We start from the raw sequence: 25,791 nt of genomic DNA, 5'->3' as shown, positions 1-25,791 counted from the left end.
CACGACCGTGTCACCCCAATGTGATGACCCTGTGACACCTCATATACTTTCAAAATTTCCTCTTTCAAGTTGCAAAATTTTATAGACTGGTCATACCAGCACACGCCAGTTTCCCTCCTGTCAGTCAAGGTACCAAACAAAAACATAAAAATCGTTCAGTTCCAAGCAGGATATAATGCTACAAATATGAACAAAAACAAAAACATGGGCCAGTGTAACTGTGTGAAAGTGAAAGAAAAATGTGGTGAACACCTCAGTCCAGATTCAATCCAAACAGCGTGATGCACAAGGTAGGGGAAATAAAGGTACAAGGTGCAATGCATCGAGCAACTGCAAAGCCAAATACAAAGTGAAAATGATCATGCAAACTGTCAACAGCCACCAAAACTAAATTATTCCAATGCAAAGTAACCAACAGTCACCCTCTGACTGTTTTTGAGAGGCAGCGACATCATGACATGACCACATGTTCATCTCAGGAGCAGATCCTCATCGGCTGTCTGTCGCACAGAGATTGATAAAGTGATGATTTTAAAGATATGATTTGACTGATTCAGCTTTGACCTCTTTTGAAGGAGGAAATGTGAATAAACAGAAGAACACTGGTTCCTGGTAAAGCTGACAGAGGGAAACTGATCAGAAAAAAGGAAAAATACTGGTTTCTTATCAATCAAATTAAACTTGAAGCTGAATTAAGCTTCCATGATAATTACACCTTTAGTTTGTCACAGAAAGAAGTATTTCAGTGTTATGATGTAGAAGAAGACAACAAGGAGCATCAAGATGACTCCTATTTGGTCTGAATTATATATTTTGATGGAACTCTCAAAAAATCAAATGTAATCACATGAAAATACAGCGTGAAGATGCACTCATAATTTCAGGTTTTGAAGCTGGAAAATGACAACATCAAACAGCCTCTCAAAAAGAGAGGTTGGGTAGAAGATGACAGATTCTCACTCAGCAGTTTCTGTGGTCATTTCCTGTCATCGGGTTTGAATAGTCATGCTAGACAGAAGCATCAAATGAGCGACATATGAAGCAAAAATGAGATGAGAGACGACATAAAGCACGAACAGAATCTCAATATCATTCACATCAACAAAGCCACAAGTGAAAAACAGACAAGGCAGATGGATCAGCAACTGCACAAAATGAAGACGCCTTGCATGCTTAACCTTCTGTTTTGTCATAGACTCACTCATTCACTCACACACACCCACACCCACACCACATGGGGTTAGACCACCATAAGTCAGAAGGCTTTCCCATAAATGAGTTTCTGTTGAATCACCCTAATTTTGCATTACATTTCTTTGGTATATACATTAATATGTTACATACAAGTGCAAAAAACTGTATGGCACAAATTTCTTGTAGTGGTACTTAGATTTAAAAAAAAAAAAAATGTTTTCATAATCTTTTTCAAATTTCAAACATTTTACAGACTTATGTCTTTACCATATTAATCTGGGCCACAGGCTGCTGTGGTTCTTGCAGGTCACTTTTATTGAATTGATTTAAACTAATAAATTACAGAATTTACTCCCTCATGTTTTTTTTTGTTTGTTTTTTTTTTTAATTATGGGCAGTTTTACTATTCGAAAGTTGATTTGTACTTGATTTACTGTTTTATTGATAGCATTTCCATCATGGTTCAAGGGGCTTATTCACGGTGACTGACAAGGGCAGACAATATGCACAGACCCTTCACGAGGAGAAATATGCAGCAAATTCAGAATTTCTACAAATTCATAAACACATTCAAAAGTCAGCAGCCAATACAAAAGCAGAAACACGCTACAGACAACTATTGGGCAGAGTTGCGCTGCTATCTGCGAGGCTAAAAGGAGCTTTGAAGCTAACGTCCCCCCATTCTAGGAGCCAGACAGAGTCAGAGTCAACTTATTGCCCTGATAGCTTAGTGGCTAACTCTGGCCTGTGGCAAGAAGAAGCTGCACTCAGTGATTCAACAGCAACTGGGACTCCAACTGTCCCTTGCCCCTTTCTCCCATCTCCTAACTCAAACCCCTGAAGACAGGAACTGAATGATACCTGACATCCATTACAGATTTGCTGTACATCTCTGCAGAAACTGAATTATTATAACCTGTTGGTAAACTATGACACTTTAATGCCAATGAAACACATCAAGCTCAGGGCCATTTGTCTGGTTTCTTGGCGGGCTGATGAAGATCCTGTGGTTGTTGAAGAACAAAACACCAACAAAACCCTGTACTCACAGCCTAACACCAGGTGTACTTCACAGATGTCAAGCAGAATGAAGAAGAAGACTTTTCTTTATTAAACAAAAAATAAATAAATCAACAAAAATGCTGAAGATATCAACAAAGGTCAAATTTAAATATAACTTTAATTTTAAAAACGGTTTGTTCTTGTGTCGTCTGTTTATTGCGACTTTTGTGAGTCTGACTAAAGCTTTGTTCTGTTAATAAACTTTTGTCCCGTGACTAAGTGTCCTGAGTTTTTTTGTACTCACTGTAAAGTTTTCATCTCACTGATCATGCGCTGAAATCACTGGGACTAATTCTTAAAGTAATCATTAAAAAAAACAATGTTGCCTAACATCAAGCGCTTGAACCAGTTCAGTGGACATTCCACATCAGCAGAAAAAAAGTACCGAGGGGGACACCCCTCGTGCTACTTAAACAAGTTCTCTGTCAGCTCCACTGTCAGGGGTTCCTCCTTCAAGGAGAGTATTTAATTAGAGATAACAGCAGCTATGAGTAAACTAACATGTCTTCACTGCTGACTGTATGACACGGCTCAAAGAAACCTTAACGTCATCAAATTCAGACCACAACTTGTTATAGTTTCCGTCTGGGTGACACATTACTATGAAAGAATTGCATGAAAGAATGACATGATGTAATTACTCTTACCCAACAGTTTTGCTTACATATTTGCACCCATTACTATAAGTGTTTTTTTCTGAGCAAGGTTAATAAAGGCAGTAAAACTACAGTTAAAAAATGAATACTGTTCATTTCAATATGAAATACTCTATGCTATATTCTGTAATGATTACATGTAGAATAAAATGTTGCATGTAGCAAAATACTTCACTTCAAATATAAATGCCTCACATTTCTCAGTCAAGTCCAGTGCACAAAACCATGATCATGAGGAAGGCTAATGTGAAAGTTGTCCAGTAAATGAGGGTTGGCACTCTCTACAAGATGGGTTAGAGCCAAAAAAAAAAGTCACTGCTGAGATGACTGGTTGTTCACCGAGTCTATCCAATGGAAGAAAAAAAGCGGTAAGAAGAGGGATGGCCGAAGCCTTAAAAAGGTTGTCGAAATATTTAATCCGAGGAGTTGGGCAGAGCTTCACAGAGAGTAGACTGAGGCTTGTGTCAGTGCACCAAGCCACCATACGGACATCTTCAAGAAAGGGACTACAACTGTTTCATTCCTCATATCAAGTCCCTCCTGTGCCAGACACATCTCTAGCATCTTACCAGGGCTAAGGGAAAATAAAACTCATCCACTGCTCAGTGGTCTCAAGTATTTGTTTCAGATGAAAGTAAATATTGCATTTCACTTGGAAATGGGAGTTCCTGAGTTTCCAGCCGTCTGGAATAAGAGCAGAGAGACAGACTTCAGACCCCAGGTCAACTAAAATCCAGTGAAAAGTTCCACAATTGGTGACGGTTTGGCGTGCCACTTCTTCTGCTGGTGTTGGTCCACTGGATTTCTTAAGTCTAGAGTAAAAGCAGTTGTATTCCAAAGATTTTAGGACTTAACACCTTCCGACAGACTTCCACCAAACGGTACGTGGACCACAATACTACTGAGCCTAATGGACCAGCATACTGGCCTGACCAGAAACACTGAGTCTGCAATCAAGTAGTCAAGAGGGAGATGAGAAACCCTTCAACAAAATACAGACCAGCTGAATGATGCTTTTAAACAGCAGGCTGCTCAGTGTTACAGTGTGGTTGACCCCATACCACGCCCCACTGATGAAGTAATTCTTTATAAAAGAGCCCCAACTCATCTCTAAATAAAGATACTCTTAGAAATTCAACTTTTCTGGTTGTATTTTTTTTTTTTTTTGCCTTAGTTTTGAGGTATGATTATGATTTCTGATTTTTACAGGCTAAAAGTATATTTTAGTAAATTAAAGAATTTCACATACAATATATATAGGGCAAATTTAAATTAGCCTTTTAAAAAAAGATTAACTCTTTCATAACATTTTAGTGATATAATATCACAAGTAATTAAAAGCATGTTTTTCTTTTTTGTTTTTAAGGGTTATCTTAATATACATATGCACATCGTAGAAAAAAACGCCATGACTGAAAATAAGACCTAAAATGACGTCAGAAAACAAATTCCACTAATGTCGTGTCGGATTTTTTTCCATGCGTGAATGAGGTGATGAACTCTGATCAACGGTACCAGCCTATTTCATGGGAGGAGCAGTACGCACATATGCACCGCAACATTTTGGAAAAAAAAATCCCCGCATGTATGAAGCATGTTTAACCATTTCTCTTCCAGTCAGTCTCCTCCCTAAGTATCTTTCCTGATTTGGCTATAAAAAGGACACAACTTGAGCCCAAATATGTGCACTGTTCACTACTTCGCTCATTAACAAGATCCTGGGAAGATTTCATCTGCTCTGAAGCTTACTGGTACTATGACTCCTCGGGCTTTTCTCCTGTGCGTCCTGGTCTCCTGGTCTTTCTTCAGCACTGCAACCTGCAGCCCTGTATGTAACAACCGGTGCTGTCGCTTCGTGGAGGACTTCCACGTCCGGCTAAAGCAGCTCAGACGAGACTTCTCACAAATCCGAGACTTCTACGTAAGTGAACACACGACATTTACCTTTGCAAATATTATGTCAGTACAGTATCTTCTGGGTAGAGGTCCAGCACCTTTAGGCGGTGCTGAAAGTCTCATCGGTCAGCCTACAGCACATTGAGGGCAAGCTTTTTCTCTGTTGCAGACAGCAAACGATGACCTGGACACGGCGCTGCTGGACCAGAGCGTTGAGAACTCCTTCAGAGTAAGTTACCAAACACAGTCTGACTTCTCACGCTACTGCAGGCTACTGAAGTGTTAACAGACCTCCTCTAAACGTCTCTCTCCTCTCCCTCCTTCAGAGCGAGTTCGCTTGTCACGCTATGAACAGCATCCTGGACTTCTACCTCAGAACGGTTCTGCCCACAGCGCTGGCCGGAGTGACGGACGAGACCAGCAACCTGAAGCCGCACATGCTGTCCATACAGCAGATATTCGACGAGCTGAGGGGTGAAGTCACGAATTGTGTGAGTAGCCGAAACACGTGCAACACCGACGCTGAATTTTAAAGATGTCAACACGCGCCCTTTGCGCACAGTGGTACAATCTATAGCATGTGTTGTGCACAATACAGTGTTGGTTTGGTGGTGTATACTCGGAAAAGACCTGAGTTTAACCCGGTCTCACAGAAAAAAATACTCCCAGCTTAAAAACACTACACTTTGATTTTTCCTGATACAAATCCGACCCTTTCTCTTGATTGTGAAATCCAAGTTAAAAATAGCAAGTGTGCAAAATCCTTTGTGGTTAAGCTCCAGACAGTTTCTTCCTAAAAGTACCTTCAAAATTATTCCTTTAACTTGGACTTCCTCCAAAAAGTGTCAGAATATTCCTGTGAGGTCAATGGCTGACCAAAGCAGACAGAGGAAGAACTAAGTAATGGCTCACCAGAGAGATCGTAAAGATGCATTTGTCAGTTAATTGTAAACTTTAGCAGTGTGTATGCCAGTTAAAACTATGTATCATCCTCTTTTTCTAAAGGGGAAGAATGACATGTTGCTGTTTCAAGTCTTGGAGACTGAAGGAAATTATCATAAAATCAGCTCTTTTAACAAAATCTTTCTTTTGTCCTATAGAGACACTTCTTTTCCTGCAAGACCCACTTTGACATCAGAACTCTAAATTCTACTTATACTCAGGTGAGTGCAACAAACCTTGTCTTCTCTTGTGAAATATGTGCCTTGCTGAGGTGCTTTTTGCTTGCACTCTGATGGATTATGTAAATAAACTGAAGCCCCATTTGTCTGCAGATGAAGAGTAAAGGACTGTATAAGGCCATGGGTGAGATGGACTTGCTGTTCAACTACATTGAAGCATATTTGGCTTCAAAACGACAAAGAAATCACGTGGCCTCTGCATGAAGACCTGCCTTCTGTGACTGAATGTTCCTCTTAGGAAAAAGATGGATAGTGATGAAATAGTAAACTGAAGTTACTTTTGTTGCTCTGGCAATTTGTATACCGTTTTGTCCCAGGGACAAGTTTATATTTTATGATCATAATGAGTCTTACAAAGTACTTTAACTGCCACTGAAAAACTGCTATTTATATCTTATCTTATTTGAGCTGTGTGAATTTTTATATTTATAATGTTTATTTTTTTATTTCTGTTTAAATAAATAACTTGATCCAAAATGAATGACTGTTTTTGATTTTTATGGAGTTGCTTCAGATTGTGTGTGCTTTGTGTGCCATCATTTAGGAATATGTGTGAGGTAAACACTTCACATCTTGCAGCATCTTTGTATATGTGGGAAACAACTCAAGTGTCAAGTCAAAAGTCTTGTGCACTAACCTCAAACATGACCCATATAGACTTACCAGCAGCTATGCTGTATCTTAACTTACCGTAACTGTAACTAGCAGGCCTCATCCTCATGCCATACCCACACTTCTACATGCAAGCAGCAAAAGCAACCTCACTTACACACAGGGAAAAAAACAAAACAAAAAAACATTGCAAATCAGAAAATAAGTTGATGTTTTATGAGAAACTAAGTCACTTTCCTCTGAACAAAGTAGTTTGAATAAAGCTGCAGGGTTTCAAGAAGTTTAGTTTACCTCTGGTATAAGGATTAAAAAAATGAATACAGCTTACGCACACATGTATTTTTCTAACAGCAAAGTGCTGATGACTTGACTGACTTCTGACTTGACTCAGGCATCTAAACTGAAACTACTCTGCGTATTATCAGCCGCCTGCCGCAGTCACTGTAGGATGATCTGCATAGTATCATATTGCAATGACAGAATAATCATTCTCGTCAGTTATCTGATAGAGTGAGACTATTTTATCTTTATAATGATCACAGGTTACCTAAGAGCTTTAAGTTTCTTTGGAAGCTCCCCATTCAGTTGATTCAGACTTCTGATTGCTAAAACAAGTAATTGTTTTTTGACTTGTCTGGCTGTTAGAATGCTGCGTCAGATCAAGTCTGTGTGATGACTGCGTGTGTCTGTTCAGAAATGAATGGTTTAGAAGTGAGATGAGAAGAAATGACGGACCACAATTATCGATATGATACAGGGATGAGATCCAAACAGTAATGGGTAGGGCCTCTAAAAAGTGCACAGAAAGTGAAGAGGCGCCTCCAGGCTGAGTTTTCAGGTCCATCTTATTAGACGATTACTGTTTTTTTTTTTTTTATTTCTATAAATATTTCAACATGGAAATATCAAATTATGTTTTCATACAAGTGAAAGATAATTTTGAAGATGTGCTTAATTTGTTTTTTTTTAATTACTTTCTTATAGCTATTGGCACTTGTAAAGCTGGCACACACAAAGCCATTGTATAACCACATAAATGTGAGTCATTTAAAACACCCACAGCAAGGGAAGGAAACATTAACTGCACAGTCACCAAAATGTAAGCTCTGATGCATAATTCACCCCCAAAAATGATGAACTCAGAACAATTTTTCATACTTACATGTTGTGACTCAGACACAAAATTAGAATCCATCTGAAATATACATCAACCCACCATGCTTTAGTGATAAGTGACACACTTTGTGATGAGCTGTAATCTCACTATTGCAGTATGAATGATGCAGTCATTGACAAAAATATTTCCTTGGTTGTCTCCTTTGTCTTTACTAGAAAAAAGGTCACATGAGACACAACAACAATCTGACATAATAGCTCATTAATAGTATTGCTTAATAAGAGGCACTAAGGCTGCCTCCAAAATTGAAGATAAAATATTACATCACCAAAGGACCAGAAACCTTTTTTTTTCACCACCACTTGGACCTAATGGGCACAGAATGTGTTACAGGTATGACTTGTTCTCAGATGTCACGTGTTTGAGTTTAGCTCACGATCAAACATGAAAACCTAAAGAACAGAAAAACAGCTTCAGCAAACAATAACTCTGTACCACATATGATTGTGAAATTGTCTCATTTTCCAAGAATCTAAGCACTTTTTATTTTCTTTGAAAAAAAAAAGAGAGAAAAAGTTAAAAAAAAAAAAAAATCAAAGTAACCACAGCCACCACAAGGTATACCAAGAGCAGTACATGACAGTAAGCACTACCATGTTTCCAGAACACATGAAACATTAGAAACTTAAGTTTCATGTGTAAGAAAGGCTCTCCATTTGATCTTTTACTTGCACAAGTAGTGTGTGACAAATGTTATCAAGCTTTTCTGTCTGCGGCAGGGCACCAGGCGCCATGTCTAGTCTCATAAGATGTGTGCTTGTATGTGAAAACAAGGTTGGCATGCCACTTCAAAAAAACTGAGCTGTCAACTCTTCAGCAGAGAAGCTCCCACACTCCTCTAGTCATGACACGGGTACGCTAAAGTCGGCACGTTTCAGTTTCCTACACAGACCACTGTTTCCGACTTTTGAATGTTTATCTGATCTGAACTCCTTGTTCAATCTTCTGATGATTATAAACTGCTGATTTCTTCAGAAGGTAAAAAACAAACCTTTAACCTTTTGTTTCCCATCTTCGAGACAAAAATGCTGAGCAGTCCCCCTCCCCGCTGTGGAGGGCATGCTTGGTGGGTGTCCTGTGGTTTCATGTAGGTGGGGTAAAGGGGGACAACCCCCAAAGGATTACTAATGAGGAACTCCCCCATGGACCTATTTAACCCCTTTCTCTTACCTGAACGAGACTCAAGCATGAGAGATGACTGTAGGTTTCGACATACTCAAAGCAGGAGGCTCCCTGGCTTCTGCTGCCTCACACCTGAAGAGAAATGACCTTGTCCCCTGTCGGGAAGCTACCCTCAACACCCCAGTATTAGCAAATGTCTGCGTTGACTCAATGTCACTTGTGTTTTGCTTCGCAAATATGTGCATTCCAGGAGTCACTCATGCCTGCATGTCTGTTTGTCACGAGGTAACCTTCAGCCATAAACTGACATGCTGGACAAGAAAGATTTCCTCAATGAGGAAGCAGAGATATCATTAACAGAGTAATTTTACACTGATACACTAATTTTGTACTTGATAAAAGAGATGCCAGAGCAGCTTTTTTTTTTTTTTAATCCAAAGCTGAAGCAGACAAAAAAACAGCAGGTGAAGCTAAACAGACTCAGTGACAGGGACAAAAAGAGACATGTGCTTCCACTACAAAAAAAGTGTCAAGGCGGATTAAAAAAAAGGAACATGGTCACAAACATTTGATAAACGTTTTACAGTGAAATATTTTATAGGTGAGGTGTGACAGGTAATGTGGATGTGATTTTCACAAAGTGAATTGGGCTAAACTAACAAAACACATGATCCCAAGTGAAATGGACAGTGTCCCATTAGGTTAACAGAACTAGAAAAAAACAAAAAAACATCACACCCTGTCTGAATGTGATGACAGCTTGCTGGTGTTACGTCAGTTTCTGCTACAAGGACAGGAGCAGCTCTTAAGTACTTTGAATCAGTCCTTAGAAAAAGATTGGAGGAGATGTTTTGTTGGACACTGGCTATAAACTAGATCAGTCCCTCCTGACAGTAACTCCTACTGATTGTTCCAGGGGGACTGCAGGGGGTGGACCAATCTGTCTGATATATGTGCTCCCTAAAAGCTGCTACTGCTTACATAGACATACACAAACACTCCCTACTGTTGCCTGATATCTTGCGGACACATCTGCAAACAGAAATCCACAATAACTGACAGAATAAAAAAGGTCCTGGCAGTACTTCAACTTCACTTGCTGACAAACACATCTGCATAGCATTAACCTGGAATATAATCTGGCAATGTTATGAACTCTGAAGCATAACATTGATGGTAGCCTGAACCAAATAGTAGGTAGGGGTTAAACATAATTTGCTGATATAGCAACACTCATTAAGGCCTATGCTAAAAGTTCATAAAATCCATGAAAAAATACAGTATCCGTGGGCTCCTGCTCTCCTTTGAGCTACATGCATGGAGCCAGTTTGTGTTCTTACACCTGGCACCCTTCTCGGGCATAAAACAACGTTTTTGAAAAACAAAGTGTAGATAAATCAAGGAGAGAGGAGCCCAGAGTGAGGTGCTCTGTCAGAATGGCACGCGGCCCTTGAGTGAGTGCATAGGCCTCTATTCAACATTCATCACGACAAACTGAACCCAACAGACTCATGTCCCACGAATGAGCGAGTGTCCAGCTAATGCCATCAGTCAGGGGCAGAGTCTTTACATTCCACTCGTCAGTTCAAAATACATCTGATAACTCTGCATGTACGTTAAAGAAGCCCTCCCTTGCCATCTCGTTTTTTGGGATTCAGCCGTTTCATTTAACATTCACAGATTGAGGGCTAGTGCTAGAACAAGAACGTGTGTGTGTGTGTGTGTGTCTGTGTGTGTGTGTTTGTGTGTGTAAGGTTGTATGGGGACAGGGACTGCTAATGCTAAGGCTTTAAGTCCTATTCCAACACTCAAGCCCTTCTCAGTACACAACCTGATCTTTTCTATGAATTATAATCTCTTTACTTGTGTAAAAACCAAAACAAACATCCTCTCTGCCAGAGCAAAGGGTTGGGCTTGTTAAAATGGTAGAGTAATAAAAACAAAACACTTCTACAAAACATTAGATTTGCCATGAAAAAATAAAACACTGATAAAATCCATGCAATGCGACTCGCGTGTCAATTATTGCTTCCTTTTTACAACCTGTATTTGTCTGTGCATGCATTCGTGCATCTTCAGTGGGCAGCAGACTACAGGTCCGGCGCACCGTTATTAGCTTTCTTCCTCCGTTTCGTTAGCAAGGGATTGGTTGAATCCTTTATGGTCTTGATCTTGATTTGCTCATAGTCGACTCTCATTGTTGCCAAGGCGCTGGTCATTTCCTCCTGAAAATGTTGAGAGAAAAAACTCGTCAGGCCACTTGCTTTATTGAGCAGTACTGTTACTTTTGGAGGGAAAAAGCATGGATTTTTCACCAAATGTAAATATGTTACATTATGTTATATGTTACGTTTGTAAAGTTAAATACAACGAGCAATATATCTACTATAACTTCAGGGGAAAAAATGAGAGCCATAGCAAATAAATCATAAATAAATAAATTAAAAAAAAAAAAATTAAATAAAATAACCAGTCAGAAGCGACTTTAATTTTAAAATAAAAAGCAGTGTTAATTCCTAGTGTGAGCACCAACACAGACCTGTGTAGTTCTTGATCATGAGCTGGCCAGTTTTAAAAGAAACAAAAACAAACTTAAAATACTTCCCTCTTTTTTTAAGAAAAGAGGTTACACTTTGTTCGTAAGATTGATAGAGTTGTGCTGCAATGCAGGTTGGTACATCTTGGTTAACATACAACTAACAGATTAGGTTACTGCTCCCTTCAGAGGACCAAAGTTCAAAACGTTTTCTGCTAGCTTAACGACAAACCAAATGCAAAACAAAGCGTTCAAAGCTATGCCGGCCTCAGTGTTGAGACCTATTTTGTGAGGCAACAAAGGACCATGCTTTCTTATAGGAGGTCACACTGATTAAATTTGGATTGCTATTCGTCCTACTTATGACTCCATCTGCTGGAGTTCTTCTATATTTGTCGAAAACAACACAAACGACTCTACTTTACAACTAGGTAGAGGCCCCAGGTGATTATAGATGCTGCTTTATGTTTGCAGCCCTCATCCAGTCCTAAATGAAAAAGTCCTGGATGTGTCTGCATGGAAAATCAGAGTTAGTATACTCTCAAAATGAGCCTGTTTAATATTGATCATCAAATGATAACAAATATACCACCGGTCTGTTGTGGGTGTTACTCTATTTTATTATTATTTATAAATATTTATTTTTGTCCTATTCTTTTGTTTTGTTTTGTTTTATTTTTATTATCATTGTTGTTGTTGTTGTTGTTATTTTTATTGTTTATTTTCATTTTATACTATTTTTTTCTTTTTTTCCTCCTTGCTGTTTCATATATTTTCTTAAACTAATGTGGATATACTATTTGTAAGATTTTTGTTTGAAAAATAAAAATAAAAAATAACCAAAAAAAAAATGCCAAACAAAACTCTGTGTCCAAGCTTTTATGAATTTTATTCTACCTATGCCTATCTTAGCTCCACAAGGCCACAGCTCACTCTTTCCTTAACAATATGACTTGCAGCTTCTTTTCTTGGTTATAGAGGATGAATTCCTGAACTCCTCTTTTTATTTTTGCTATATCAATGTTCATTTTGGATATTTAGTTCTTCCGTCATTTTCTCCTCTTTTACCGATCATGCCCTGTACATCCATCTGAGAGATTTCCTTATGAGAAGTATTCTCTACATCATCGTTTTTTGGAGGGTAACTCAAAATCAACTATTCTATGTTGCGAATGAACTTGTGTCTGATTTTAGAATAATCAGCCACATGGACTATACAAAAGCAAGAAATGCACTGAAAACTTAAATGATGCAGCAATATTGAGAGAGCCTCTTACCTTGACATCCTCCCATGCATCCTTCTCTTCTTTAAGCACTCTGCTGGTGTGAAGTGGGGTCTGTGGAACCTCCATCGATTGCTTTAGAGAGAGACAAATGACAAACAGAGACACAAGCAAGTTTGACTTCACTGGAGGATTGACAGCCAGAGCAGTAAACTTCAGAATGATGGCACAAAAAAACAAACTAGGGGAAAAAACATGACAGCAACATTACATTGATCCACGGATGATTCATGAACTCTGTGATGGTCATCCTCTGCGTCGGCTCAGTCTTAAGGAGGGTCCCAATCAGTTGTTTGGCTGCAAACAATTGTTCACACAGTTGACAAAACTTTGCTTTTTATAAACATGGTAAAATTAAATTGTGATTTAAAATACAAAATAATGCATAATTCAGAAAACACAGGAAGCAGACAAACAGTTTTATCGTTACACACTTTTTGGGGATAATACTGACCGGCATGTTTATCCCTGAAAGTGAGGCGTATAATGTAATAAAGCTGGTCAGGCTTCAGTTATTCAGTTTTCTTACTGTTTGAAAAATCAAACACCAGCACTAGAGGTAAAAACTAGAGGTGACTGAAAGTCTATCTTTTTTGGGCAGACCATTTAAATCTAAAACTGTTTTTAATAATAGATTTCCAGTCAATTCAACCCGCCCTTTGCTGGTTCCACAAATATACTTAACACATTTGTTCGGGGAAAAAATTGCACTAGTGCCTGAGCTTCTCTTTTTTCTTTTTTAAAACTTCATGCAACTCAAGAAAAAAGACATCACCTTAAACTGTTGCAAATACAATCCCCAACAGTAGGGTAAGTTTCAATTTTACCACTTTAAGGGAAAGAAACTACATCTTGTCTGAAAAGTCAGAAAATATAAAGTAATATTTCCAACTTAAGCAGCTTTTTCTTTATGTATAAACCAAATTCCTGATGCCTGCATTTTTCACATCATTTTAAGATGTGAGAATTTCTTCATATCCCAAAACATCCTTTACATAATTGGATATCTATAGCATTTTTAGAAAAAGGCCAGCTGCCATCATAAAAACTTAAAAAAAATTGATTCCCCATACATATTTATGCATAGACCATTTCTGACCTTCCTCTGACACGTCTGACCATTCAGGGTTGGGAAACTCATACTGTCCCTTCCTGATCCTCTTCTTCATCCCAGGAGAGATGGCAAGGCCATGGTTGGAATAAAAAGGAGGGTACCCACACAGCCTGTTGACAATGTAAAACATTAGTTATAGCAGTTTTGAGGTTAACTAGATTTACCGTAAATACAGAAAACCAACTCACAGGATATACATGATGACACCCAATGACCACATGTCACATGACTTGTCATATTTCTCTGGGCCCAGGACCTCTGGAGCTGCAGACAGAGAGAAATGATTGAAGGGTCAATGTAAGATTCAAATGTTTACAAACATGTTATGAGTGATAAATAACTGTTCAGTTACAAGCATCATGTGCAGAGAAAATGGGAAAGGCACAGAAGTGATTCTTACCAACGTAGTAGGGTGTGTAGCAGGGAGTATCTAAGGAGTTATGTGAAGTCGTCTCCTTGGCAAAGCCGAAGTCTGTGAGTTTAAGTGGTGCACTGGGTCTTTTGGAGGAGTACAGTAAATTCTCTGGCTTCAGGGGGGATTTAGATGGACAAAAAAAAGTACAGTGGTTGTTGATTCAACTGGAGACACTATGGGAGAAAACTTTAATTTCTCAATAAAGCGCAGATACACTTCTGAAAAGCCTCATGATACAAACCTTGACGTCTCTGTGTGCAATGTTGATGGCATGTAAAAATTGTATGGCTTCGCCGATGCTTTTCATGATGTCAGATGCCTCTGGAGTTGATAGAAAAAAAGTTAAGTTTGTTAAGTTAGTTTTAACATCAATTAAAAGTCACCCAAGTGATGCATTCAGTAGCAAACGTACAGTTCACACATCTCAGCCTCTGACATAATCTATTAATACTGCAGACTACAAGAAGAGTTTGATGTTTGTTTGTCTAAAGTCATGATGAGATTACTACCTCTCTCTGTGAAGGCCTGGTCCCCTCTGTCCTGGATTCGACTAAAGAGCTCACCACCATCCATACTGCAAAAACAAAAGAAAAAGTCAGGATTTGGCTTTAGGAAGTGGAAAGTTTCCAACACTGGTCTTCACTCATGCTGACTCGTTTGGCCTGGTTTCAACATTTCTTCCATATGGACAAAAACTGCCCCCACTTGCCTAATCACAGATCTTCAACAGCCAAAACGTGCACATTTACATTGACAGCACACTGGTCTAAAGATGGCCACCAGGGAGAATCCTCCTCATTGAGCCTTGTAACCTCAGCAGCTTTATTTTTGTATTGAGAGCCGATATAAGCCACCGTGTTTAGTTTTAAAAACTGAGTTTTTCAACCAGATGCCTGGATGATAAAACTGCAAAGCTAAACAAACACGCAAATAGCTTAGCGGTTTTAAGAACAGGCACAGAAGTCCCTACCGTGTCTTGAACTAAAATATGCTGCCTGGGTAGTTAATAAAAATATAAAGATGTGCTGCCTCCCTCATTGGTTTTTCTTTACATGTGATGTTTTGTTTAATCAAGCTGTTTTCATTGATCAAAACCTTTCCCTCTGCATCTCTGTTAATACTTATATGGCAAAGAAGAGCAACACTGTAGTGTCAAAGTTTTGAATCCCTGTTAGCCTGTACATGGCCAGAACAAATGTAAAAAAGTTGTGATTTGCTCTGCTACAATTCAGGAAACTAAATCAGGAAGCGCAACCCGTCCTCTGTATTTGCATCAGAAGTCTGTTTATGAAGATAATGGTATAGAAAAAGATTTTGCATGTTTGTTCTGTGTAAGTGATGAGGGAGGACAGACACTTAAAATAAAGCAAAAAAATGTGTTTTTCTAAAATGTTGGAGCAGAAAATATTTTCTAGAGCTGCCACAGTGGCACAACCAGAAATCCTCCTCAGATTTGACCACATCAAAATGTAAGGTTTTAATTCAACATTTGTATCAAAAGGTGACTCAAAGACTCAAGCTTTATTAAAAATACAGAAAAAAAGGTGGAACTAACATTGGCTAACTGCTGTGTCTGTTCATACAGTGTTGATTCCCTTCAGTTTTTCAAAGAAACACCGTGAATTAGTTCATTTCCACAAAAAGAAAACCACACAGGTTGCTTGGTTGTATTTCATTAGAGACAGCATTATGTGTAAGATAATTCCTTTTTCTGTGTGTTTGATTTGATTTGGAAAAAAAATACTTAGAACTGCCAGCTACAAACACCTGTATAAACTGATCATCTGCATATGTAGATTATAGCTACTGTTACTTTATCCCATCTTACAAGCGTGCAGTTATTTCCATAACTTTCATTTTGACTACTTTGATTGATGTATGAGTAAACAAAAATGGTATTATTAACTGAGTTTCATGGCAGTGGCGGTAGTACTCACATGCAAAGCAAGCTGTGGTTTGAGAAAATGCACTCAGCACACGGTAGGTTTCATTTAATCTTTATGCTCAGTATGACTGTATTAGTTTCAAATCATGACACCTTAGACAATTTTGTGCATCTGTCTGTGCCTTCATCTATCTTTGTGCGATCAAACTTTCATACTCTGCATGCTGAGGGTGAGCTACCTGGCTGTTGCATCATTTTTTCCCATAAATATTTAAGTAGTAGCTGTGTGAGAGCATCTCTGGGTGCAGCAATCCCAGGCGCCATTTCTCACACGTGTTGGGTTTGTTTCATGTGGTCAAAGGTGAAGATGAACTGGTTGCATCTTCTTGACACAAGCCTCTACATCTGAGTTATCTGAAAGAGTTGAGTTTGAATTCTCAGCAAAATAGATACCTAAAACTCATGAAATGGGAGTTTGATGCTCATATCTTACACCATTACCACTGAAACACTCACACCCATCTTGTATTTGATCCACGTCTTTCGTCCTCTTGCGTACAGTGTGGAAACAACACCTTACAAGTAGACGTGAAAAGGCTTATTCGCCTGAGAAAAGTGCTGTTTGGAAACCCCCTCTCATACAGCATGTGCACGTTTTATAACCAGTCATTGGAACAATAAATCAAACAGTTCATGCTTCAATGAGGAACTTTCATTTCATGCTCATTTTGACAGCAAAGCAGTACGTCTCCAGGTTTCTCCAGCACATGCCACTCTCAAAACTAATCTTTTTCTGTTCCCCTACAGACAGATACATTTCAGCCCAATGTGAAACTTAAGTAGAGCATGGCAGCTTGTGAGCTAAAGCTAGCAACATCCTGGTTTAAAGCCCAAAAAGATTGTGTGTCTTTTTCTAACGGTTCTGTCACCTGATAAATTTCTGTTTGTGATAAAGAGGCAAAAAGAAGCTAAAGCAAGCACATGGGGTTATACAGAGAAGAGCAGCTAATAGGCTCAAGATCATGCAGGCCAATGCTGGGTGCAGTGTTAAATGAACTGATACCAAGCCTGATTTTCAGTAAAAATATATATGCAAGATTATCGATTTAGAAACTGTGGCTAAAAAGGAATATTTCTTGACAGAAGAGTATCGAGATATTCAATGTTCAGCATGAATAAACTTTCATTCCAACATATTTATCAGAAAACCTTTAGTTTCTTTACAGAATTCAGTTTTCTATGGGAAATGATTCCACAAAATACTCCCATGATTGTGGGCCATTTACAGTAAAAACTTGAAAAAAAAATTGCTCACACAAAAAGTATCCTCACTAAGTCTTAGGAGCATAGCTAATTTTTTAGCCAGCAAAGTTATTAGTAACAGGAATTGACTCCAGGTGAGTCAACTCATTCATTCGACAGGTGTGCAGCAGACCATAGGCTATAAAGAGATGTTACATGATAGAGAAAAGCCTTCCTCATTTTTTCTGTCAGTAATGGTACCACCTGGTGAAGAAGTGTCACAAGAACTGAGGAAAAAAAACCAGAAAGGCTACAAGAAGATCATTAAAGCTTCAGGCAGCAACAATTTTAGAAGGATGGCACTGCAACCATCTTACAGCAACATCTAGGCTGTCCACTGATGTAACACCTCAACAGCAGGGTCTTCTGATGACCAAGTGGAAGAACTAGAAAGCCAAACTGAGGTGACTGTTTCTTGTGAAAACACAGCGAACACTGCAGAGGAATGGCATGTATGAGTATCATCCACAGAGGAAGTCTCTCTTTAAGCCTGTGCACAGAATCTGTCAGCTGTAAAAGACAACAATGACTGAGACTATTTTCTGGAGTGATGACACCAAAATCAGCTTTTCTGGAACTGATGGCTTTTAGGCTGTATGTCGTCACAAAAGTGAGGAGCACAAAGAAAACTGCACAATGCCTAAATTCAAACATGGTGGTGTCGCTGTCCTCATGTAGGACTGTATGAGTGCGGCTGGTGTCAGGAAGTTGTTTTTCATTGACGGTATCTGAAGAGGTAGGAAGAGCATCCTTTTTTCATCCGGCATCGAGGCTCTGAAAAAGGTGCTTCTTGAAGAATGGTATAAGATAGCGTTGCAATATATTGCCTCGAAGACTTGATGCTGTCCTCAAAAATCATTGAGATTTTATAAAATACTAGATGTAGTGTTTTTTTTGTTGTGGGTGTCTCTGACTGTTGTGGGTTCTGTCTTCATTTCTGCACCATCTTATTTTAGTAAAACTTATTCAAGTTATAGTTTGTTAACTCAGTTTCATCAACAATTTGAAAATGTGTTTATCTTCATTGAGATATTGATTAAAAACTTACTTATCATAGATGCTGGGCACTGTATATTATAAATCCCCTTTCAGCTAAAAACCATCAAGATACAGTTGCTTGTCTATATTGCCCAGCCACAGGAGTCAGTTAAAAGCCTGGATCTGGGATGGTCTGAGGATGCATCAGTGCCCATAGCATGGGAAGCACATCTGGGAGCACTATTAGAGTTAAATGTACAAATTCTGAAGCAATATATGCTGCTTTCCACAAGACCCTGGGAATTTCAGCAATGACAAAGTGCATTCTAAACGCTGCTCTGGATGGTTATTTTTTATTATTACTTTGATTACTGTTATGACGGTTACTATTGTTGAAGAGTCTAGATGCTCCATCACTGGGCAGATTGTCGGTCACATAAGGAAAAGTTTAACCTGGGGTCAAGGTGTGCACTGTAAATTAAGTAAAGGGAACACATTTAGTGGAAAAAAGGTAGGGCTGGACAATTAATCGGATTTTAATCGTGATTTCAATTTTGCCATCTGACAATCATAAAAACAATATAATCCAAGAAAAACAATTAATATGCCACACAGTGTAGATGTATGCAAGTTCCTGTGCTTCATAGCTATTCTGTGTTCCACGTGCAGCCACAGTGAGTGTGTGTGACTTATGTGTATCAATAATACTGTATGTGCCACTTGCTGGTTCTTTAAAGTTGTGTTTAAATCAGTACTGAAGTTTTTTTAATATATGAATAATTGTGTATATAATTGTGATTTGAATATCACTTAAAATAATCGGGATTCTTATTTTTACCATAATCGCCCAGCCCTGAAAATAAGGGTTAAAGGGTATATCAGGAGATGCAGTCTCATCTTGGCTGAATTTCCTGAATTTCAAGGTGACTTGACTTAGAGACCCATTACACAACACAGGGGAAAACTGAACCAGCAGAATATAGGTCATCAGACAGGCTGTACTTCTGCTGTGTCAGATAGAGAACAGAACAAAAAGCTATATCTATAATAAGAAACTATGCATCTAAGTGTGATATTCAACACACATTTAACATAAAGGGGCATCACTTTATTTCAATTTAATGCTGAGTTAAGTTTTCTCTGGGAAGTTACTCATCACTCGCTGATGTTCGCTGTATGTGTCTGAGAAGCTGGTCCACTGTGCATACTTAATGCACAAAGGTAACCACATTTTTTTATGAATGCACGTGTAGTCGGGTGCTGAGGTTATTGTGGTTACATGTCGCGAGATGGAAATACAAAAGGTGAGAAAATTGGACTTAGATCATTTAGAGGAAATGGGTCATTTTCCTCTAAGGTCACGCTCGATACATTTACAATAACTATCTGACTGAACTGTGTTGGGAACAAGTCTTTAAAGCACAGGGCTCATCACTTCACAAATGCTGATGTAAAAAAGTAAAGAAAACACACTAATGTTGAGATAATGATAGAGTTTTTTTAGTTTTGTTTTTTAGTTTTTTTTTTTTTTTAAAGACCATTTATCGATTGAGCTGACTTTGAAGAATCTTTAATCTATTATCTGTAAAAAAAAATATATACATATACATTATATATCCTCTTGTGACACGCAACATGATGTACTTTTAATGACTTTGAGACCTGTGGTGCCTGAGGTAGGCCTGGGTTGATAACAAATTTTGCTGAACGATATGTTGTGGCAATTGGCTTTACAATCACCTTTTTGCCTCTTCATTTCTACTATGTTAACTTGAATTGCTCCTTACAAGCTCACAAGGCTAACCTGCTGCACTCTGTGTATTTTTGCTAGTGGTCCGCATCTACTTGTAGACAAAGATTCTGGATGACTAACAAGAGGGTTCACTCTGTTCATTACGCTATAGAGCAAATGCACACAGATGCTGAGAGCTGGGAGATGCACCGAGTGAATCCTTTTGTTATCCAGACTGTTTGGAGGCAGGAGACGGGAAAAACAAACACGCATGCACGTGGCAAAATTATCAAGTTTATTTTCATTTATCATGTGTTTAATTGACTTATTGATTATATGGGCTTAGCCTGAGGTTCGAGGTAACATGAGTTTTCCCCCTCATACTCACGTATACAGTAAAGTAGTGCTGGGTAATATGGCCTAAAAATAAAATCTCAGATTTTTTCACAAAAAAATCGTTTTTTGACAACTTTTTTTTTCATTTTAAAGAGAACAATAAGTACAAATGAAAGAGATCACTCAAAACCAGTTTTGTTTTAATTTTGTCAAAAACTTAATAAAAATAACCTCTATTTGACTCTTAGAATTTAATTTTCAGCTTTTCTTCTGTTTCAGTAACTTCACTTTGTAGTTTTAAAGGAGGCAGACTTATTTACATTCACAGTGAAAGCTGCACCATTTTGTACATTTTGAATTTAAAAATACGGCTACAAAAAGCATGTACAGTACTGTTTCAGTCCACTACAGCACTATTCAGATATATTCTACTTTTAAATGATTAAAAAAAACACTTTGTTTCTGTCTAGTTTTATTTTTTTTAAGGCTGTAGCCTGTTTATCCTTTAATTTTAATACGAACAAATAAGTAAAAATAAATGCTATTTATTCAAGTGTAGACTCATAAAATTTATGCCTCCCTGCATAAGTCAGAGCCCTGGTCGGGGCACCCCAGTCTAAAAAGTCTGGTCTGCCCCTGCTTGACAGAGCCCACCTCGATGCTGGTTCGTTATGTTGCTCTGCTCGTCAGCGGACGGATTTATGCTGAATGGAGGATTTAGTTGGTGGAACAGAGGGAGTTGCAGGGAAATACAGAACTCAGCTTTCCCCCAGGTAAGAGTTTAACAACTTCTCAGTCATGTCTGTCCGAGCAGCGTGCCGCTCTGTTCGATCGCCCATCGTCGTCCCGTCTCCCTCCCCCCAGTCTTTTTTCACTAATCATGATCCATCCATGTCACCATAAGAGGGGATTTTCTTCGGTACAGTGAGGTAGTTCTGAGAAAAACTAATGTATATTTCTTTACTGTCTAAATCTCAAAATGATCAGAGTATTAACTTCGAAGAGCAACAGGTTTCACCCGCGTCAATCACATCATGAATAATCTGCAGGTGAACATAAAAGGGTCCCGGCTTTGTAAATGTTTCAGTCAAAGATCTAAACAAACTTCTAAAAAGTGACAGATAGAAAACAGAGGATTGGAGGGAAGGGATTTGAACGTTCACTGACGAGCTGTCTAGTTTATATCAACCTCTTTGGGATGTTGATACGGGCTATAAGGAACATGTGTCCGTCTAGGTGCTGGGTGTCAAAAACGCACAAGAACATTTTTATGACATTTAGGTTTCTGTTGTTTTGTTAGTGAACTGTTAAATCATGCTGCACACACATGAAGTCAGCGCTTGCCGCGGTATAAAAGGTGTGCAATAGCGGGGAGAAAAAATTCGATTTTTTCATTTTTTGAATCATCCACAAGGAAAAATTCGAATTAATCGATATAAATGATATATCGCCCAGGCCTACAGTAAAGATTTGCATATATGACTTAGCGGACTGGTTACCACACGAGAGGTGGTATCTTGGTGTATCTGAGATTATGCACTCACCACTCCATAACTATAAGCAGACACTTTCTGCTCTGGTAGAGGTTTTCATAGACGTCAACGATGCGCACAATGTTGGAACAAGGTGACGCCCTCCAGTGGAGCTCCACTTCCCTTCTGGCCTTGGCACAATCCTGCAGCATCTGGACAAATGGACAGACAGAGGATGATTAGTCAACATTTCTAAAATAAAGGCAGGCATATTAGAGTTTGTTTCTTTCCTTCAGTTTGTTTAATGATAAATAATGACAAACCATTTCTTATTTTTCTTGACCCAGAACATGATCATGTAGTAAAGAGCATGAAACTGGACATACAACACAGGGAACAAATGATGGCAGACGGCACAGGATCTGTGATCAGCTGCTTGTAGGGACATTCAGACTTGGCTGAAAATGATGAATAAACCTGTTGACCTGACACAACCTGGAGGCCACCTCTAATTCACATCCAGTGTGTACATGCAAGATATAGATGCAGTGCTGCCACCTGCTGACAGAACTCTGAAATATAAGTGTGGAGATAGAAATGTAGTTTTGTGGAGCAGCACCCTCTTTGTGTATCACTATGTCAGTGCACCTTGATAAAGGCAGCTGCAATTGAGTGTTTGTGCCTTCTCAAAGTATTCTTTATCTTTTTTCCTCACTGCTTTAGTCCTGGACAGAAAGAGTTCTCTTTTTATGCATCCTTCAAAGCAGGTTATGGGTGAAATTTTGGGAAACATCTGTCAGATGCTCAAGGACACTACAGCCCTGACCTGCTCGGCCCCCTGGTGCCTGGCAGACTCAGGCCTTCTGGCAAGGTGTTTTTAAGTTCTGTACTGCACTGCTCGCAATATTAAAAATAACCTTATCTTCATGAGGTTACGCAAAGAAAGGAAAATATGTCCAGAAATTCACTGAGGATGTTTTATTCCTGTTCAAGTACACAAAGAAGTTAATCGGTTTACTCTTATGACACAGTATTAAAAATGATTCTTTTACTTTTTATTTTGTATAATTCTAAATTGTACATTTTCTGATTGAGCATATTTTTTGCACAAACTGCTATAAATATTACTGCTTCCACCTGACAGTGTTGATCACCTTTTTTATTGACAATTTTTTATGGTTATACTTTTTTCTGCTGCTTTTATATTTAAATAGTGTGTTTTAATCAACAATAGTATGTTATTAGGTGACTGGGCTTCTACCGGAACCGGGGGAACTCATTTTGTTCCACTTCATGTTTACATGCGTGAAATGATAATAAAAAATCCTTGAATCCTTTGTTGCAGTCTTTAATGATTTTGCCTTTTCAATTAGACAAAACTAATAAAGTAAAACTTCAATGTAAAAAACTGTAAGTCAAAGATAGTTCATCACAATCTTTCCACGGCACTTGTGAATAGGTTTGTATTACTTATTTAAAGGGATACCAACATAAGGCCTGCACAGTCTTTTTGATAAATAAGAGTTAAGTCAAGTTAAGTAGGCAGAGCTCTGCACAGGGCCATGTACAGTGGGTTTTGAATAACACAGAAAATGCCACAGAGATTGTCACAGGAAACTACTCTTTTATTACAATCAAAGGAATGGCAGGGTCAAATATAGACCTGAACCATGAGCTCAAACCTGACACAATATTTTGCTCCATCAAACAGTGCTGATTACACATCCAATCTTAAAACATTAAGATTGAAATACAACAAATAAGGTTCATTTTTTGTCATAGTAAAGCTGCTCAAAGTATCATGAGTGCTTGAAAAGAACCAGTTTGTTTACAGATTTAATCAGCTACATTTGTGTAGAAGTGAAATCTAAAAATATCCTCGTCAGTCAAGAGAAAGAATCCAGCCTTGTAGCTTTGACAATGAGCCATCGTCTGTTCATCTGTGGTGTATTACATTCCAACCCCTGCCCACGGTCACAACACAACAGTGGCCAGTAATGCGAGCTGGGACAGCCCGAGACCCATTACTGTTGACTGATCCTGTACACAGGCTTTTCAGGATATTTACATGTACAAAAAAGAAAGAAAGAAAGAGACAGAAAAAACAGAAGACCTGCAGGTTAAGGCTGCATGCAAGTTGAATCAGATCTCATGGTGACTGTGAGTAGTGATAAAAGGAAGAGCAGCATGAAAATCAGAAGCTGTGCAATGCTGTGTGAAAGACTACATGAGGCTTCTTTGTGTCATTTCTTTAAACAAATTCAAATGCACATTTTAATAGATGTGCTCTTTTGACCCAACTATCTCTGTTGAAGAGTGTGTGTGTGTGTGTGTGTGTGTGTGTGTGTGTGTGTGTGTGTATACACTCATTGGTGAATATACCTAATTCAAATAAAAGCTCTTTTGAAAAGGATCTTAACAGCACACTTCATCCAAACATGTTAAGTCTTCTGTAATTCACAGCGCCCTCTGGTGGGCGCCCTGGTTCCAAAGTGCACTTTCTATTGGTCATATTTAAGCTCGAACAAATGTGCAAAAACTGAACTTAAATCTATCCTGGGTTCATGACTCTTAAATATGGCCTGATGTCTAGATGCTGTACTGTTTTAAACCCTTTTAAACTGGGTATGTCTCACTGAACTAACTCAGTTTACTAAAAAAATAAAAGCACACCTCAACTTTTCATTTGCCAAAACTCAGAGAAAAGTTTAAACATTTTGAAGATTTTTGAAGCCTCTGTAATACATTTTTCATTCATCAGATTAATGCTGGACTGTGGGAGACTTTCACTGTTGAAGATTTATAGCACTTAAGTTTCGTTATGATCAATCCACTCAAAGTGAAAGCACTGACATCTGACAGTATTACACAACACCAGTTTACATTCCAAAAAAAAAACACATTATGTAAGATTAACACCGACTTGTGTTTTTTTTTTAATTCATTGTCCAGCGCAGTAGCTTTACAGCAACCTGACTCTAAAACAAGACCTCTCCAACAGCTGTGTTACGTTCAGACTCAACTGAGTTTAATTTGAAACACTTTCTTGTCTCCTTGTTTTAAGAGGGCCACTCGAAGTTGATAGTTGTTGTTTTTTTTAATCAATGTGAATCATTTCTACTGGGTTTCTGAATGGTGTATTACTTTGACCTCACGTGGCTTGAACATTCACTTTTACACTTGTACAGCTCCAGTGAGGTAGGATATACAACAAAGTGCTGGAGCTTGTCTTTTCTTCCTCTTTAAGTCCAAAGTAAGTCCACACTGCTAACATTACAACAGCGCGACTGACCGCTTTCACTTTCAAGCAGATTTCTGCTCAGTTGAAAAGTGTTACAACTTCCAGCAGCCACCTCAGCTATCTTTTCATGGTTGGGCCAAGTAATGTTAGTGAATTTGGCATTGGATCAGTCAACTTTTACTATATACTGTTAAATGTATCCTATCCTAAAATGTGACTTGTATCAGACCAATATTGATACTGAGTGTCAGATTGGTGCATCCCTATGAAATGATAAAATCTATGTTTTCACCTTGGATTTGACTGATAAAAGACTGATCATATTGGTTTTCACTAGGCCTGTCATTTTAACGCGTTAATTAGATTAATAAATTACACGCGTTATAAAAATTAAGGCAGATTAATCTAGATCCCTAACCTGCGTTCAAAGACGCACTTATTTTCAAATGTCTGGCATTTATATGTTTGTCCTACTTGGAAAAAGTGGTGTTCTCGTCAGACTTTCAAATTTCCAACGGTCCCTGAATTTATCACACGTGATGTCAGCAACGTGCTTTAAGGGGGGGAGAGTGATTTTTGGGGGACTGCCGTCCACAT

At 38.5% G+C, this 25,791-nt stretch overlaps 2 protein-coding genes across 2 annotated transcripts in view; one reads left to right on the top strand and one right to left on the bottom strand.

The window, feature by feature from the left end:
* The first annotated feature begins 4,668 nt into the window (after window positions 1–4,668).
* il10 (interleukin 10) lies at window positions 4,669–6,449 on the top strand. The gene is made up of 5 exons (XM_074673231.1): window positions 4,669–4,833; window positions 4,978–5,037; window positions 5,135–5,299; window positions 5,909–5,971; window positions 6,083–6,449. The coding sequence occupies exons 1-5, from the start codon at window positions 4,669–4,671 to the stop codon at window positions 6,191–6,193; spliced, it is 564 nt and encodes a 187-aa protein (XP_074529332.1). The 3' UTR covers window positions 6,194–6,449.
* A 2,911-nt stretch (window positions 6,450–9,360) lies between these two features.
* mapkapk2a (MAPK activated protein kinase 2a) overlaps window positions 9,361–25,791 on the bottom strand; it is a 39,152-nt gene continuing 22,721 nt past the window's right edge. Inside the window, exons 2-10 of the mRNA XM_074674118.1 lie at window positions 22,026–22,165; window positions 14,758–14,822; window positions 14,490–14,569; window positions 14,234–14,360; window positions 14,022–14,097; window positions 13,819–13,943; window positions 12,931–13,016; window positions 12,714–12,794; window positions 9,361–11,125 (exon numbers count right to left, since the gene is read on the bottom strand). Of these exons, the coding sequence (XP_074530219.1) occupies window positions 10,991–11,125; window positions 12,714–12,794; window positions 12,931–13,016; window positions 13,819–13,943; window positions 14,022–14,097; window positions 14,234–14,360; window positions 14,490–14,569; window positions 14,758–14,822; window positions 22,026–22,165 (915 nt within the window). The 3' untranslated portion in view covers window positions 9,361–10,990. The remainder of the gene's footprint in view (window positions 11,126–12,713; window positions 12,795–12,930; window positions 13,017–13,818; window positions 13,944–14,021; window positions 14,098–14,233; window positions 14,361–14,489; window positions 14,570–14,757; window positions 14,823–22,025; window positions 22,166–25,791) is intronic.

Source organism: Halichoeres trimaculatus, unplaced genomic scaffold, assembly GCF_033239565.1.
Source record: "Halichoeres trimaculatus isolate MK-OKI-2021-1 unplaced genomic scaffold, fHalTri1.1 fHalTri1_scaffold_1, whole genome shotgun sequence".
Taxonomy (NCBI): Eukaryota; Metazoa; Chordata; class Actinopteri; order Labriformes; family Labridae; genus Halichoeres; species Halichoeres trimaculatus.
This window is presented reverse-complemented; position numbering and strand designations above follow the sequence as displayed.